The sequence below is a fragment of the Cetorhinus maximus genome, chromosome 7 (assembly GCF_964194155.1).
Source record: "Cetorhinus maximus chromosome 7, sCetMax3.hap1.1, whole genome shotgun sequence".
NCBI classification, from domain to species: domain Eukaryota; kingdom Metazoa; phylum Chordata; class Chondrichthyes; order Lamniformes; family Cetorhinidae; genus Cetorhinus; species Cetorhinus maximus.
The window spans coordinates 58,828,124-58,847,138 of NC_135885.1; the positions used below are offsets into that span (position 1 = coordinate 58,828,124).

Below are 19,015 nucleotides of genomic sequence, written 5' to 3' on the forward strand. Positions count from 1 at the left end.
AATAATACTGCCGGCACTTACCAAAGCAAGATTCCAATGTGCAACAATATTATTGATAGATTCAAAAGCAGCAATTGCCTCATCAATTTTTCCATCAACTACATCAAGTGTAGCAAAAGCAATTTCCACTTCCTTTTCATAATCTTTAACTTCAGTGACCTAAAATAAATGAACAGTCTTCATTTATACAGTGATAACACAGGTGCTTCAATGTCTAATACTATATTGAATTTTTAAACAAAAGCAATATACATCACAACTTCCTGTGCCAATGCCTCCCATTAAAGGACTGCAGAAATTTCAGCTTAAACTTTTCACCTTTTGTGTGAACTCACAGCCTAACCATACTTTTCCCCAAAAACATTTAAAACTGTGACATGTTGAGCTGAAGAACAGATTAAATCTCATCCATGACAATTCTCTACTCTTGAACCAAACAAGCAGCCATCTTTTTTTAAAAAGAGGATGAAGCATTGATACTTAAATACAGTACCTGGTCATGCTCCACAGTCACGGTTCTAAGTTTTCAAGGTAAAATGGAGCCACCTAATGTGATCTCAAGGCACAAGTAAAATTTAAGAATCCCATATTATAGAAACAGAATTGGAAAGTCATAGTTATCATTTGGGTCATAGCTTTGCTAAGAATGGGCAATTTTAAATTGGTTGTGCTGCTTTAGAGATCTCATTTATAGACGCTGTATTGCCTTTAAGATAGCCTCTGGTTTGGGACAGGTCTGACTACCATTGCTATTGTACTTTTAAAGCACCAGTGCCACTACACAGGAGTAGGTATTTAAGTCACATCCCAGTTGTTTCTTCATAGGTCCACAGCTTACGGTGCATTTGACTTGCACTGACTTTAAGCAAACAAGATTAATACAAAATCCCACTAAACACACACCTTCCTCTGCTCACACAGGACAGCGAGAAGCAGAGAAAATGCTGAGCCTATTGTTTACCATGCAGAATGCAGGAGGGAGCTTCTGCTCAGATTGAAGAGATCGGGTTCATGAGGATTTAAAGGAAGCTGGGCAATTCGCTCAGCCTGGGCTAGAGAGACGGAAAATCCAATGTAATCCCCGCAATGCAAGTCAGCTCAGGGATTAGGAGTTACCCAGATGAGAACAGAAAAAGGAAATAGGCCATCAGGAGTATAAAGCAGCTTTGGACAGCTTCCACGAGAATGAAGTGTCAGCTTAAGGGACAGCATAAAGTATAACCATGGCGTAGGATTTTCGGTCATGTTAAAAGTCACGTTAGGGGGTTATTTCTATAGTCTAAAGTTTACTTGCCTACGTAACAGTCAATGTTGCTTTTAGTTTGTTCCTGTCAAAGTTTTAGTACTTGAAATCTTGTCATGTGATCCTCTCAGTCAAACATATTCAAATATATATTTTTTAAAAGTTAGCAGTCTCCACGGAGATTGTAACACCCCGTTGAGACCGATTTACTTGTTATTTCTTCCAACCTTTCACATTTCACTCACTGCTCACAACATCAGATCCTCCATGTCAGAGAGATCAAATGTGGGTTCAGTGATTACCCAAAGTCCTCCTTCTGGCCTGAGCTGCTGGTTGCTTAGCATTTTACCTCTGTGTTCCACTCCAGACATGAAATGGCTTTGGCCTCCTACATTGTCAACTGGACCATAATATAAGAAAAATAGGAGCAGAAGACTACAGCCAGTCGAGCCTGCTCTGCCATTCATGGCTGATCATGGGATTCAACTTCCGCCTGCTCTCCATATCTCTTGATTCTCCAAGGCACCAAAAATCTGTCTACCCCAGTCTTAAATACATACCACAATGGAGCATCCACAATCCTTTGGGGTACAGAATTCCAAAGTTTCACAACCCTCTGGGTGAAGAAATTTCGCATCTCAGTCCCAAATGATTGGCCCCTTATCCTGAAGCTGTATCCCCTTGTTCTGGATTCCACAGTTAGGGGAAACAACGTCTCAGCTTCCAACCTTGTCAAGTCCCTTCATAATCTTGAATAGTTCAATGAGATTACCTTGCATTCTTGTAAACTTCAGAGAATATAGGGCCAATTTACTCAGCCTCTCATCACAGGACAACGTTCTCATTCCAAGGACCAATCTATTGAACCTTCGCTGCACTGCCTCCAATGCAGGTATATCCTTCCTTAAATAAAGAGATCAGAGCTGCACATGTATTCGAAGCGTGATTTCACTAAAGCTCCGTAACAACTGTAGTAAGACTTCTTTTATTGTTGTATTCCAATCCCAGGAATACAAGAGGAGGAGTAGGCCACATGACCTGCCAAGTTTGCTCCGCGATTCAATATGATGGCTGATCCTGGGCTTCAACTCCACTTCCCTGCCCGTTCCTCATATCCTTCGATTCTCTGAGACACCAAAAATCTGTCTATCGCATCCTTAAATGTATTCAACGAGAATTCAATGATGGAGTATTTATCCTCCTCTTAGTCTTAAATGATTGGCCCCTTATCTTGAGACTGTGGCCCCACATTTTAAATTCCGCCATCAGTAGAAACATTCTCTCAGTATCAAACCTATCAAGCCCCCTCAGAAACTTGGTATGTTTCAATGAGATTGCCTCTCATTCTTCTAAACTCGAGAAAACAGACCCGATTCTCTCATCATAGGGCAACCCCCTAAATCCAGGAGCCAACTTAGTGAACTTTCACTGTACCACCTCCAATGCAAGTAAGCATTTTCTTAAATGTGGGGACCAAAACCGCACACAGTACTCCCCATGCAATAAAAGCCAACATGCCATTTGCTTTCATAATTGCTTGCTATACCTACATGTTTACTTTTGTGTTCCTTACAAGAATATTCCCGAGTCTGAATATCAACATTTACAAATTTCACATCTTTTAAAAAATATTCTGCTTTTCTATTCTTATGGCCAAAGTCAGTAACCTCAGTTCCCCACATTATATTCCATCTGCCACCTTGTCGCCCACTCACTTAACCTGTCTATATCTCTTTACAGCCTCTTTGTGTCTTCCTCAGTTTGCATTTCCACCTAGCTCGTATCATCAGCAAAACTTAGATAAATTATTCTGCCTCTTCATCTAAGTCATTAATATAGATTGTAAATAGCCGAGGGACCAGCACTGATCTTTGCAGCGCGCCACTAGTCACAGCCTGCCAACTTGAAAATGTGCCATTTATCCCTACTCTCTGCTTCCTGTCTGTTAACCAATCCTCTATTCATGCTAACATATCACCCCCCCACCCCAACTCTTGTGTATTAACCTTTTGTGTGGCAAATGCCTTTTGGAAATCCAAGCATAATACATCTATTGATTCTCCTTTATCTACCCTGCTAGTTACATTCTCAAAAAAATCGAAGAAAGTTGTCAAACAAAATTTCCCTTTCATAAAACCATGTTGACTTGTTTGAATCATATGATGCTTTTTTAAGCGCATTGTTAAGACTTCCTTAATAATAGATTCAGCGCTTTCCCAATTACTTATGTCAGGCTAACTGACCTGTAGTGCACTATTTTCTCTCCCCCTCCTTTCTTGAATATTGGTGTTACATTTGCTAACTCCAGTCTGCTGGGATCTTTCCAGAACCTAGGGAATTTTGGAAAACAGACACCACATCCACCATCTCTGCAGTTACTTCTTTTAGAGCCCTAGGGTGTAAGCCATTAGGTCCTCGGGATTTGTTGGATTTTGGTCCCTATGTTTCACCAATACTTTTTCTCTGCTGATATAAGTTCAGAGTTCACAGAATCACAGTGCAGAAGAGGCCCTTCGAGTCTGCACCGACATGTGAGAAACACCTGACCTACCTACCTAATCCCATTTTCCAGCACTTAGCCCATAGCCTTGAATGTTATGACGTGCCAAGTGCTCATCCAGGTACTTTTTAAAGGATGAGAGGCAACCTGCCTCCACCACCCTCCCAGGCAGTGCATTCCAGACCGTCACCACCCTCTGGGTAAAAAAGTTTTTCCTCACATCCCCCCTAAACCTCCTGCCCCTCACCTTGAACTTATGCCCCCTTGTGACTGACCCTTCAGCTAAGGGGAACAGCTGCTCCTTATCCACCCTGCCCATGCCACTCATAATCTTCTGCACCTTGATCAGGTCGCCCCTCAATCTTCTCTGCTCCAACGAAAACAACCCAAGTCTATCCAACCTCTCTTCATAACTTAAATGTTTCATCCCAGGCAACATCCTGGTGAATATCCTCTGTACCCCCTCCAGTGCAATCACATCCTTCCTATAATGTGGCTACCAGAACAGCACACAGCACTCCAGCTGTGGCCTCATCAAGGTTCTATACAACTCCAACATGACCTCCCTACTTTTGTAATCTATGCCTCGATTGATAAAGGCAAGTGTCCCATATGACTTTTTCACCACCCCACTAACATGCCCCTCTGCCTTCAGAGATCTATGGACACACACACCAAGGTCCCTTTGTTCCTCAGAACTTCCTAGTGTCATGCTATTCATTGAATACTTCCTTGTCAAATTACTCCTTCCAAAGTGTATCACCTCACACTTTTCAGGGTTAAATTCCATCTGCCACTTATCTGCCCATTTGACCATCCCGCCTATATCTTCCTGCAGACCAAGACACTCAACCTCACTGTTAACCACCCAGCCAATCTTTGTGTCATCCGAAAACTTACTAATCCTACCCCCCACATAGTCATCTATGTTGTTTATATAAATGACAAATAATAGGGGACCCAGCACAGATCCCTGTGGTACGCCACTGGACACTGGCTTCCAGTCATTAAAGCATCCTTCTGTCATCACCCTTTGCCTCCTACAACTAAGCCAATTTTGAATCCACCTTATCAAATTACCCTGTATCCCATGTGCATTTGCCTTCTTTATAAGTCTCCCATGTGGGACCTTGTCAAAGGCTTTGCTGAAATCCATATAAACTACATCAACTGCACTACCTTCATCTACACACCTGGTCATTTCCTCAAAAAATTCAATCAAATTGGTTAGGCATGACCTCCCTCTGACAAAGCCATGCTGACTATCCCTGATCAAACCTTGCCTCTCCAAGTGGAGATAGATACTCGCCTTCAGAACTTTCTCCAATAGTTTCCCTACCACTGACGTGAGACTCACTGGCCTATATTTCCCTGGCTTATGTCCTTAAATAACAGAACCACATTAGCTGTCCTCCAGTCCTCTGGTACCTCCCCTGTGGCCAGAGGGGAATTAAAAATTTGGGTCAGAGACCCTGTGACCTCCTCGCTTGCCTCCCTCAGCAGTCTGGGACACAAATCATCCGGACCTGGAGATTTGTCCACTTTGAAGCCTGCCAACACTTCCAATACCTTGTCACTACCTATATCAATTTGCTTAAGAACCTCTCAGTCTCTCTCCCCAAGTTCGATACCTTCATCCTCATTCTCTTGGGTGAAGACAGATATGAAGTATTCATTCAACACTCTAGCGATGTCCTCTGGCTCCACCCATAGATTGCCCCCTTGGTCCCTTATGGGCCCTACTCTTTCCCTGGTTATCCTCTTCCCATTGATATACTTATAGAATATCTTGGGATTTTCCCTACTTTCACCTGCCAGAGCTTTCTCATATTCCCTCTTTGCTCTCCTAATTGCTTTCTTAAGCTCCACTCTACACTTTCTGTACTCCACTAACGCCTCTGCTGATTTGCTTCCCTTGTACCCACTAAAAGCCTCTCTTTTCCTTCTCATCGTAACCTGAATATCTCTGGTCATCCATGGTTCTCTGGGCTTATTACTCCTTCCTATCACCCGAGAGGGAACATGTTGAGCCTGTACCCTCCCCATTTCCTTTTTGAACACCCCCCCCACTGTTCCTCTGTCAATTTCCCCAGAAGTAACTGTTCCCAGTCTACCTTGGTCAGATCCTGCCTTATTTTAATAAAATCCACTCTCCCCCAATCCAAAACATTTTTTTGCAACTTGTTGATTTCTTTGTCCATAACAAACTTAAACTGTACCATGTTGTGGTCGCTATTGCTAAAACGATCGCCCACCACTACCTCAGCCACCTGTCCGGCTTCATTCCCCAGAATTAGGTCCAGCACTGCGCAGTCCCTTGTTGGACCCTCTACATATTGACCTAAAAAGTTCTCCTGTGCACATTTCAAGAAATCCACTCCATCCGAGCCCTTAACACTATGTCTATCCCAATTAATGTTGGGAAAGTTGAAATCACCTAATATAATTACCCTATTGTTATTGTTTTTACACACCTCCACAAATTGTGCACATATTTGCTCCTCAATTTCCTGTTATCTGGGGGTCTATAATAAACACCTAACGATGTGGCTGCCCCTTATTTATTCCTAAGCTCTACCCACAAAGCTTCATTTCATGTCCCCTCCAAGATATCATCTCTCCTTACTGCAGTAACTGACTCCTTAACTAATAATGCAATGCCTCCTCCTTTTTTACCCCCTCCCGTCTAGCCTGAAGATTCTATATCTCGGAATGCTGAGCTGCCAATCCTGCCCCTCCCTCAACCACACCTCAGTGATGGCTACTATATCACAATTCCACGTGTCAATCCTCACCCTTAACTCATCCGTTTTACCTGTAATGCTCCTGGCATTAAAGTAAAGTAGAGGCCATCCAGCCTTGCCTTACTCCCTTGAGGCTTAATGCAGCTGTACTCCCTCTGACTTGATTGTTTTACTGTATTATGATGCATCCCTATTCTGCTAACATTCTGCATCCCCTCCCCCTGCCTATTTAGTTTAAACTCCTCCCAACAGCACTAGCAAACACGCCCGCAAGGATGTTAGCCCTGCTCTGGTTCAGATGTCGACCGTCCTGCTTGTACAGGTCCCACCTTCCCCAGAAATGGTCCCAGTGATTCAGGAATCTAAAACCCTCCCTCCTGCACCAACTCTTAAGCCACATATTCACCTGCGCTATTCTCCTATTTGAGCTCGCTAGCACATGGCACTGGGAGTAATCCAGAGATTACAACCCGAGAGGTCTTGCTTTTTAGTCTACTTCCTAACTCCCTGAATTCTTGATGCAAGACCTCATCCCTCTTTCTACCTATGTCATTGATACCAACATGTACCATGACCTCTGCCTTATCACTCTCCCCCTTCAGGATGCCCTGTAGCTGTTCAGTGACATCCCGGACCCTGGCACCAGGGAGGCACGTTGACAGCCACAGTAGCACCTATCTGTTCCCCTGACTACAGAATCCCCTATTATTATTGCTCTTCCTCCCCTCCTGTACAGACAGGCTGCTTGTGGTGCCAGAAGCTTGGCTCTCTCCACACTCCCTGGAGGAACCAGCACCCTCATCAGCCTCCAAAATGGAATACCGATTTGCGAGCGGGACCCCAGGGGACTCCTGAACTATCTGCCTGTTTCTCTTGGACTGCCTGGTGGTCACCCATTCCCTTTCTTCCTCAAGTCCCTTCATCTTTGGTGTGACCACCTCTCTAAACGTGCTATCCATGATGCTCTCAGGTTCGCGGATGCTCCACAGTGTTCTCAGCCGCCGTTCCAGCTCTGAAACCCGAGCTTCCAGGAGCTGCAGCTGGACACACTTCCTGCACACATGCTGGTCCCGGGCACTGAAAACGTCCCCGGCTTCCCACATGGAGCACGAGGAGCAAACCACGGCTTTGAGCACTCCTGTCTTGACTTATCCCTTTAAATTAAACCTTTTAAGTCAATTACTTTAGGTCCCTTCTTTCTTGATCGTTACTGTGGAATATACAAACTTTAAACCACAAAAAGACCTTAAAATATAAGCAATTAAAGTAGTAAATACCTTACCCACTACTTACCAGTGATTCCTTTCCCTCATAGCCTCTACTGCTGCAGCACGCTCTGAAGATTTAAGAAGTTGGATAGCAAGGAAAAAATGCGAAGAGCACCTCGTCCCCTATGCACTCAATTTCCGCTTTGCACCGAATTGCCAATACCCACTCTGGCTGTGCCCCACTCAGGATGTGCTCTCTTCCCTGTTTGTGTGCAAGTACTCTGTGCTTGTTACCTCAATTTCCTCATTTTAACCTAGCCCCTAGGTTACCATCTATTTCTGGTATGTAACTTGCCTCTTTTCCTGTGAAGACAGGCAAAATAGTTGTTCAACATCTCTGCCACTTTTCATTCACTGTGATAATTTTTCCTGTTCCTAGGGGACCAATGTCTACATTAGCTATTCTCTTCCTTTTTCTATACTTGTAATCTGATACAATAACAGACTTTCCTCTTTCCACAGGTGATACCTGACCTGAACTTTTCCAGCATTTTATTTTTACACAAGACCATGAACAAGTATTTTAAGGTGAAACAGTTTTAGCTGTGTGTATAAATTTTAAAATGGAATTCAGTTTATAAAGAATCAGCACCATATGGGACATCATTACTGAACCAGCCAAATCACAGGAAGAACAGTAGCAGTGGTTTTGCACAAACATGGGGAACAATGTGGTAATTAAACTTGCATTTATGCACAGCGTGCTTCACCATGTGTGTAATCCCAGCTGACTAATTCAAATTCATTCAAAATTCCAACCACTGCAAGAAACTCTCTACATGATAATGGATAAATGGGATAAAAACAAAAAGCTAAAAGCTACTGCGGATGCTGGAAATCCAAAACAAAATAAAAACAGAATTACCTGGAAAAACTCAGCAAGTCTGGCAGCATCGGCGGAGAAGAAATCAGTCAACGTTTCAAGCCCTCATGGCTCTTCGGCAGAACTGAAGCATAGTTTCAACAAGGGAGAAATATAAATTGGTTTAAGGTGGGTGGGGGGGAAGAGACACATTGAGGGTGTGGTGTGAGCAGATAATCAAAAGATGTTAGAGACAAAAGGGTCAAAGAGGTGTTGAAGGTGGTGGTCTTTGTCTGAGAAAAGTGCTAATTAAGAATGGAAAACAGGATATTCAAAGTACAGCTCTAGTGGGGGTGGGGTGGAAAGACTAAAGGTTTGGTTTCTGCAAAGCCACCCAGTTTCTCACAAGAAGCTCCAATTAGTTGCTCTGCTGCCAAGCTGCTGGCTTTCAAATATAAAGAGATGTATCCACCTGCTATAGGTGACTTTAACATCATGGGCAACGTTTATACTAAGAGCCAGATCAGGCAAATGGAAATGCTTATTCTTAAAGAACTTGACTTTGAGGTAAAATTCACACTTAAAATCTGGCTATCAAGAATGGAAAAGTTTTATGCTCCAATTTCCTTCACCACGTAAGCAAATTGAAAGTCTGAATATCCAGAATATTTAAAAAAACAGCATCTCAGTATTATGAAGTCTTAATGAAGTGCTGCCTTAGTTGTATAGGATTACTCAACTTATATGGAAACAGGCCATTAGACCCAACTGGTCTGTGTTGGTGTTCATCTCCTTAGCCATAATCCCATGAGTTTGCCCAGCTGTCATTTTTCTATTTTTTTTCCTTTCAATACCCAACCTATTCCTGAATGTTGACATGCTTTGTACTTCATTCACCAACTCTGGCAGTGCATTCCAGTCTCAACGCAATTGTTTCACCTGCTCTGTCCTAAAAACTGTATCCCCTAGTACCAGATTCTTGAATCGCCGAAAACAGTATTCCTATGCACTGAGTCACATCCTTTCTTATTTCCCCCCCATTCCCATATCACACCATAACCTCTTGTTCAAATGAGAACAGCTTTTATTTTTCTCAAATAAAAAGAGAAAATGCTGAAAATGCTTAGCAGGTCAGGCAGCATCAGTGAAGAAAGAAACAGAGTTAATGTTTCAGTTTTGTGACCTGTCATCAGAACTGAAAAAAGTTGGAAATGTAATAGGATTTGACCAAGCGAAAGGGGGAGGGTGGGAAGGACAGGTTAGATGACAGAAAGTTTCATGACACAAAGGGAGTGGTAATGAGATAAGCAAAGAAACAAAAGATGTGTTTATACAAGTTGTGAATGACAGGGCAGCAGCCATCCAAAAGCAAAGGGATTAAGAAAGAAACAGGAAAAACGACCAAACGAGCGAAAAAAAGAAAATGGAGGAAGAGGTTCTAAAATTGTTTAACTCAATGTTGAGTCCAGAAGACTGCAAAATGCCCAGTCATAAGATGAAAAGAAAATGGGGAAATACTCAGGTCAAAAAGCATCTATGAACACACGAACTAAGAGTAGGCCATTTGGCCCCTCAAACCTGCTGTCATTCAATAAGATCATGGCTGATCTGATTTTAACCTCAACTCTCCGTTTTGCATACCCCGATAACCTCTGACTCCTTTGTTAGTCAAGAATCTATCTACCTCTACCTTAAAAATAATCATTGACCCTACCTCCAATGCTCTCTGGGGAAGAGAGCTCCAAAGATTCACAACCCTCAGAAAAAAATTCTCCTTATCTCCATCTTAACTGGGAGGCGCTTATTTTTAAACTGCATCCCCTAGTTCTAGTCTCTCCCACATGGGGAAAATCTCTATAAAACCTATCATTTTGAAAACCCTACGAGATCACCTCTTAACTTTCCCAGGGGAACAAGTTTAGTTTTTGGAATTTCTCCTTACACCTGGAGTTCTTCATTCCTGATTTCTTCACTCAACTCTCTCAAGATCTTCAGATGTATTCCATCAGGTCCTGGCACCCGGCCTTCCTCTAGCTTTTACTGCTACCAATTTCCATTTCACTACCAGGGGTTCCATCATGCCTTCTATGTCGAATATCCTGCTGCTCTTTTCATTATGTTGAGAATCTCCGCATACTTACTCCTCTTTTCCTTACCCTTTAATATCATTTTCTCAATCTTATAATTCGTTGCATATCAGCAGACCCCATATGCCTTATCAATTTGCTTGCTTCCAAATATTATTTATCCACAGCATTCTGAAACTTGTAGTCTTTCCCCTATATTCTAAAAGTTTCTCAATCTGCTGAATAATTTCTGAAATGAACACTCGACAGAATTCACATAATCCTATTAAGGTTGTCTTGTTTTTCCAGGGGCTTGCCAAGGAATTTAGTTTGTTTCACCTCCAAGGATAACAGCCCAGAGTTTTCTACTCTTAGATGTAATGTAGGATTTTTATATCATTTGGCTCATTAGTACTAACAGATGCCCCCCTCCATGGTGGCGTTGCTTATAATACTACAGCAGGCTATGGGAAGGGTGAAAGCCTTCACTGAAATAATTTGGAAAGAGATTAATGCAGTATGCAATTCATATTTTATGAAAGAAGGGCTTCCTATTCACTGCAGATAAGTTGAAAAATAAATGCGTGAAATATGGAAAAGGTTTCATCTTGCTCTAAGGGTTTATTTTTTATAGTGCCAATTTAGTTTGTGTTTCTCCTTTTTAAATAAATATTTCTACAACCAGTTTCACCAAAGGGGCTTAAATAAACTCATTTAATTTCATGACCATTATTCAGAATTATTTCAAATTGAACAATGGTACTTTATATTTATGAATCCTGGTTATTTGAATTCTGAAATATTAAGAGTGTGCATCTGGTGCTATTTAGAACATAAAGCATAGACCTGTTCAGAGTTCTCCTCAAATTTTTCCTTATTCACTAGTTTATCCTCAGTTGTATCTACTCAAATCTTACTGTACCTGCTGACTGTAGCTGAGAGAGGTCAGAAAATAAGTAGCTACCTGTTGCTTTCACACTTTACCCTTCTTTTGATCTATTATACAAAATCAAATTGCTGCTCCTAAAAACGCATTCTGTAATATTCATATCTGCAGCAATTTTCCAGTGACACAAGAGTGAAGGGGTATGCTTACAAACAAGTCCGGACACATGTTAAGGCACAGTCTATCAAAATTCTAGTAATTGCACAGTGCAAGCTGGAAAAGTCGTCTCTTCAACTAACAGTGATGGGTCTAGGAACCTGCACAAACACAAGACTCATCACAACACAAAATACGAGTCATCTCATGGAAGATGTTAGGCTTTCAAATACAGAAGTCTAATCATTTTCTTTTAAACTCTAGTTTTACAATAACATTATTTCCAATGTAGTGCTCAGTTTAATGCAGCACCCAAGCTGGCAGCCAAAAGTTTAAAGGTTTCAACTGATTTGAACGGCTGGCTATTTTATTGGGAGCTGTTCAGCACCCATCTCTGATTTGTAGTGTTATTGAGCTTCATGACTGGTAGTTTCCATTCCCGCGTGCTATTTGTGATGGGACAAGTAGGGGGCATATCAGTTAGAATTGGCATCAAATATCATTCACAACTGAAAACAGCAAGTGTGACACAGAAATTTGATGAACCAAGGCAACATATGCCTCCAACACTCCAACAATGATCTCTTATCAAACAAATGCATTACCATTAATATTTCCAATTCCGAGATGATAAACTACATGTCCACACTGGTACCTTAATATCCTTGCTACGGAAGTGTGTAAACAATGGATCAATAGGTTCAGGAATGCTCCTTTTCTTTCTGATGCTCTGTAGTAAGGGCTGGACTTTCCTCCAATAGTAGACACTCCGTCCAATGTATTCTTTTTGGTCATAGTATGAATCTAATCCACTTCCCTGTACAGAGAAAACAAAATTCAAATAAAACTTGGAAGTTGCACACTGGTATTTTTTGAAACTATAGCGGCACATGCACAAAGTTGCAACATAATAGGACAAAAACCTTAACATTGCTTTAGAAAGCAAATAAAACAGCTGGCAAACTCTGATTCAGCAGTCGAGACAGTGCTCAGGGAAGCGGGGAACTGTCAGGGCTGGTTATCTCAGAGGCAAAGATGACAACTTCAGTTTTTCCAAACTTACCTGTAGGAAATTGCAGCTCATTCAGACTACTGGATAAGAAGCCTAATATCACAAATGCAGCAAGGGAGGGTGAAGATAGACAGGGGAGAAATAGAGCAAGATGTTGTGCATGTGGTAGTAGGTTCCACACTGCACATGATGCCGCTGAAGGGTAGCACATAGATGAGAAAGAGAAGTGGGCCAAGGCAGATCTTTGAAATTCCAAGCAGCAATAATACATCATTACTGACAGGCAGAGAAGCTATCGCTGGCGATGTTCTGGCTACACCTGGATTGGTAAGAGTAGACACAAACACATGCAATCTCAAAAAGCTGGTTAAGAGGAGTACTGAATGAAGATGATCGCTGCAGAGGGGTCAAGAAAAGGATCGAGTACCACAGTCAAAGTCAGATGCCACTTGCAATTTTGATTAACAATGTCGACACTGTGGCAGGGCAGAAATTCAAATAGTGTTGCAGGGAGAAATGGCATGGATTTGACAGACACCATCACACTCAAGGCCATGAGGAGACAGTCTGGAGATGGAATGGTAGTTCGAAACACCAGTTCAGGGTGGGTTTCTTGGCAGGCAGGGGGGTGGGCGGCAATGATCACACTGAAAAGGGATAGTGCTTGAAGGAAAAAAAGATATTTACAATGCCAGCTAGCACAGGAGGGGGAAGAGGAGGTGCAAAGTTACGTGCTTTCAAGGATGATCCTGGAGTAGTGAGCCGTCTTGGCAGATATATACTTTTGCGTTTAAAAACCTAGGTGACTACAGTTCTTTGAACAGAAGGCACATGTAATGTCAAATTAAGTATTTCATAATTCAGCTTCCATTATGCTACTGCATCTTTTTTTTCCAAAAAATACAGCAATTGAGACTTACAATGTTAATGAGGCTTTGTGCCCAGTGTATAATTAGAGCTGGCTGAAGTCCATGCTTTTCTAGTGCCCTCAAGGTACTAAGTTCACGTTGAATCAAGAGTCTTAGTTTGGCTGATGTACCAGGTCTACAAAAAAAAAAGGTGATGTGATAAAGATTTTTTTTTGTTCTGTCTCAACATACTCATGTTCAAAACAATTGTGCAATTAATTCATTATAAAAATCATTTGCATATTTACTGTGCTCTTTTATAGACAAGGCTGTAAACAGCATCCCACCAAGCTCTCTGTCGGTCTGTGTAAAGGAGTTTACTGATTGGTAGTGGCATGCATCTTGGTTGATGCAAACTGTAGTGAAGATTTGATTTATCCTGTAATTGCGTGTGACTTGAATAAATCACTCCAAGGAGAAAAACCTGAAATAAAAATATTAATTTTAATATTGACCAAGATCATTCATTTCTGGTAGCACTTTAGAAAGTAGAATTGCTTTTATCCTACCTCCAGATCTAAGATGCAAATAGTCTCAGGAGCGTTGGTTTCAAGCCGTGATGTTTCTTGGGGCAGTCGAGGAAATAACTGCTTAAGCCAATTCCGCACCATAGGCAACTGATCCATTGAAAACTGATGTAAGCCAAGCCAAACAAGATGCTGCAGGTTTCCACCATGCAATTTAACAGAAGCTGAAAAAGCCCAGAATACAAAAGTGAAGCATATCATATACAACATCAGAAAATTTAAGAATCCTCCTAAATTATGTAGTCTAAAATGTAATTTATAATTAAAGTCTACTGTGGGATTAGCTGTTCTGCAAAATATCTTCATAATGAATAATTAAATTTAAGTTAACTTTTTGATTTACCCCCAGACAAATAATCATTAAGACATCCACCTAACATAACGTACTCCAGGTGGCTTCCTCTCCCTCATTTCAAAAAGGGGAATAGAGAAGAACACAAAGAGCACAGCAACAACTAGCTTGGCGAGAACATACCTGACAAAACTAACCAGGATATTCACAAGTGATCACGCAACAATCTAAAGATGAAGCAGAAGAATATTTCAAATCTTGAAAGTTTCCTACCATCATCCCATTTTATGAGTTCATTCAAATCTGGTTGCTCTCCTGCTACATTTCTGATATCATCATTGGCAAGGAATGACCTTTCGACAGATATTTGACTTCCAAACAGCATTTCAATTAATGCAGTCTGGCCACTTTTGCTTGCAAAAGTCTCCACCACTTCTTTGTGAAAGTCAGGCTTTCCCAACATTAAGTTTATTAGCATATGTCCTACAAAAACAAAAGAGACTGATCTGTTACATGTCAATTGGCAGGAATTCTGTGCAGCCAAAGCTAGCAAACTCTCCTTGAGTCTTGAGTTATCTTGACTCATACTAAGAAACAAAAGATGACATTAAAGTATTACCTGACTGACTTTGCCTGTCTGATGCTAACCAGTTTATCAATTCTTGATTAGTCTCTTCTGCCTTTATACATTTCAGCTTGGGTCTTGGAACCTAAAAACACGTGCATTCTTTAGTACAGCAATACTGTTAGAAACAATGTCAGTTACAGCATTTTCATGGCAATTGATCAAGAACTTCAAAGCACTGGAAAATCATACCTGATAGGCAATTAGGTAGCACAATGCTGCAAGATCTACAACTGCTTTCCACTGAATTTCATTCTGTTGAGCCATCTTTAGAAGTAGTGTTCCAGCATGTAAATAGAGATGTCCTCTCATTTCAACGAAAGTAACAGAAAGATCATCCATTGTTGCAGTTACATATGACTTTGCGATATGCATTGCATGATCAAAACTAAAAGAAGATATAGAAAAGGCATTAAGAAATTGTCAGAATTTTGCTGAAAGCCATTATGGCAACGCATTTGGTCATAAAGCACCCATGCCCTTGCATTATCCAGGATCTGCCATCTACATAAAAATCCTATCTTAAAAATGGTATCTTTGGACCTTAGCTGTAAAATGCCTTCACAAACTATTTTAATAAAGTTAGACAAAACGAAATATCGCTAACTCTGCTTCTTCCTCCTGTTGCTCTACTCTCAGTTCCATTCCCACTTCTTCCAATGAACAACTCGCCTTTATACAGCACATTTAGTGCAGTAAAACATTCCAAGTTGTTTCACAGGTGTGTTATCAAAAGATTTGACACTAATTATAAATGATATTAGGATAGATGACCAAAGGCTTTGTCAAAGGCAATATTGCCTTAGATGACAAGGAAAATGGTTGCATCTTGCAAGAGTTCATAGGTATCAAGCAGTCAGGATATCATGTTTTACTGACCCAAAAGCAAAGACAAGATGGAAACATGAAAGATCTTATAATTGGAAGAGTTTGAGTCTCAAAGAAAGTTTGAAACAATAGATTTAAAGAATCAAAAAGGAAGAAAATATATTTAAGGAAAGATTGAAAGCTGTGTGAGCAGTGGCCATGTGAGATCCTGAAGAGTGTACTGTGAAGTATCAGCTTCTATCCACCCAAGAGAATTGCTTGCTTGTTCCAGGAAGCAAGGTTTTGTTAAAAGCTTTGGAATTCCATTGTCAAGTGAGGGGAAGAGAGCAGCTGTGAAATACCTCCCTTATAGCAACAGTGGGTACCTTGCAGTAATAATACTGGATGTTTTACAGATTAAGAATCTATTTAGAATGTTGTCTGGAAAAGTGTTTTAATATTTAAAATCTCTCAATAGTAGTAGACTCTTCTGACTTCAGTGCAAACACCTTCTCGTAATACAAATACAAACTGCAAATCATTGCAATAGCTTGGCCAAGTTTCCCTTTGGAATTTGGTCAGCCTGGCAATTACCACCTGCCACATCATAACAATATACATCTTAAAATGGCTTCTTCTCCAATGCAGAGATAATCATCTCCAGTATCCATAGGTTCCACCCTTGGTTTTTCAGATATTATCTGCAAGCATTTCTACACCACAGCTTTCTCTCTCTGCTGCCACTGAATTTGACAGGTATTGTTGCTCTACGAACACTGGTGTTGGTATCCCAATAAACATGTCAAGGAACCAGGCCAATCCTCAACGCTTCCACTTGAACCGACTGGATTTACTGCCTAGTCTACAAGTGAATGAATTATGCCCGAGTTTCACCTGGAAAACTGTTATCCATCACCATTCAACCAATAAGAAAGGCAAATGGTATGTTTGCCTTCATCGCCAGGGGGTTTGAGAACAGAAGCAAAAAGATGTCTTGCTGCAATTGTATAGAGCCTTGGTGAGAATTGTGTACAGTTTTGGTCTCCTTATAGGAAGGATATACTTGCCACAGAGGGGGTGCAACAGAGGTTCACCAGACTAACCCCTGGGATGGCAGGGCTGTTTTATGAAGGGAGATTGAGGAAACTGGGCCAGTATTCTCTAGAATTGAGGAATGAGGTGATCTTATTGGAACTTAAAATTCTTACAGGACATGACAGGGTGAATGCAGAAAGGATGTTTTCCCAGGCTGGTGAGTTTAGAACCGGGGACGTAATCTCAGAATAAGGGTAGGCCATTTAAGACTGAGATGAGGCAGAATTTTTTTCACTCAAGAGGGTGGTGAGTCTTTGGAATTCTCTACCCCAAAGGGCTGTGAAAGCTCAATGATTGAGCATGTTCAAGACAAAAATTGATAGATTTCTGGAGGCTAATGACATCAAGGGATATGGAGATAGCATGGGAAAGTGGTGTTCAGGTAGATGATCAGCCATGATCTAATTGAATTGAAAGGCTGCATGTCCTACTCCTGTTTGTTTGTTCCTAGAGCTCTACCACCTTGCATTCTATCGCTTAAGTCCTGTTCATTCAACCCCTCAATTCTCAACATCCTCCAGCACATCCTTGCCCTTACTTAATGCCCTCCTTATGTTTATGCCATCCTACCTCCAGAATTTCCTTTACATTCAAGCTCACGCTGTCTACTGTTTACTCTGGTGTGTTGTGCATGTACCTCCTTCCACATTATGGTCTTTGGATATTATGGCCATGCAATCTGAAGTTCTTAAACCTAGCTGCCTTGTCATATCAGCAGAGTTTTAAATGGCCTCAAGCTTATGGATGTTAGAACATGGGATATCAGCCAGCAGTGCTTTGGAACAGTCAAGTATAAAGGTAACAAATGCACGAATGAAGGTTTCAGCAGCAGATGAATCGAGACAGGCGAAATCGGATAATGTTACAAAGATGGAAATATGTGGTCTTGGTGATGGCATGAGGTCGGTAGCTCATCTCAGGATCAAATGTGTCTACTATTTCTACTACAGGGCCATGGTTGTGAACAGACTGAGCGGGGGATGGAGCCAACAGCTAGGGAACGAGGTTTGAAGCACAGACCAAAAACAATGGCTTAAGCCTTCAGAATATTCAATTGGAGGAAATTTCTGCTCATCCAGTGCTGGATGTCAGATAAGAAGTTTGATAATTTAGCAACAATGAAGGGGTTGAGAGCAGGTGGTGAGGTAGAGCTGTGTGTTGTTAACGTACATGTGAAAACATTGCTTCCGGATGATGTCAAGAACATAAAAAAGAGTAGACCACACAACCCACTTAGCCTGCTCCGCCATTCAATATCATGGCTGATCTTGGGTTTCAACTCCATTTTCCTGCCTGCTCCCCATATCCCTTAATTCCCTGAATGACCAAAAGTCTATCACAGCCTTAAACATATTTAATGAAGTATCCAAAACTCTCTGGGGTAGAGAATTCCAAAGATTCACTACACTTTAAGTGGAGAAATTTCTCATCTCAGTCATAAACGATCAACCCCTTATCCTGAGACTGTGCCCGTGTTTTAGATTCCCCAACCAGCCAAAACAATCTCTAAACATCCATCCTATCAAGCCTTCAGAATCTTATAGGTTTCAATGAGATCCCCTCTCAATGTTCTCAACTCCAGAAAATATAGAACCAATTTACTCAACCTATCATAGGACAACCCCCTCATCCCAGGGACCAATTTAGTGAACCTTCACTGTACCGCCTCCAATGCAAGTAGAAACATTAAATATGGAGACCAAAACTGCACAAAGTATTTCAGATGTGGTCTTCCCAAAACCCTGTATAGTTGCAGCAAGATTTCTTTACTCTTGTACTCAAATCCCCTTGCAATAAAGAACAACATGCCATTTGCCTTAATTGCCTGCTGCACCTGTATGGTAACTTTGTGTTCCCTGTTTAAGCAGATCCAAGTCTCACTGAATATCAACACAAGTTTCACAACTTTTAAAAAATATTCTGCTTTTCTATTCTTACAACCAAAGGGAATAACTTCACACTTCTCTACATTATACTCCATCTGCCATCTTGTTGCCCAGTCACTTAACCTTTTCATATCTCTTTGCAGCCTCTGAGTCCTCCCCACAGCTTACCTTTTCACCTAGCATTGTATCAGCAGCAAA

General features: G+C 41.3%; 1 protein-coding gene across 1 annotated transcript in view; it reads right to left on the bottom strand.

Annotated features, from left to right (window-relative positions):
* The window catches only part of LOC144682814 (E3 SUMO-protein ligase RanBP2-like), an 85,365-nt gene that overhangs the window by 49,251 nt on the left and 17,099 nt on the right, over window positions 1–19,015 (bottom strand). Inside the window, exons 7-14 of the mRNA XM_078545558.1 lie at window positions 15,222–15,417; window positions 15,024–15,114; window positions 14,678–14,887; window positions 14,095–14,276; window positions 13,834–14,009; window positions 13,598–13,721; window positions 12,321–12,482; window positions 22–159 (exon numbers count right to left, since the gene is read on the bottom strand). Coding sequence (XP_078401684.1) covers window positions 22–159; window positions 12,321–12,482; window positions 13,598–13,721; window positions 13,834–14,009; window positions 14,095–14,276; window positions 14,678–14,887; window positions 15,024–15,114; window positions 15,222–15,417 — 1,279 coding nt within the window. The remainder of the gene's footprint in view (window positions 1–21; window positions 160–12,320; window positions 12,483–13,597; window positions 13,722–13,833; window positions 14,010–14,094; window positions 14,277–14,677; window positions 14,888–15,023; window positions 15,115–15,221; window positions 15,418–19,015) is intronic.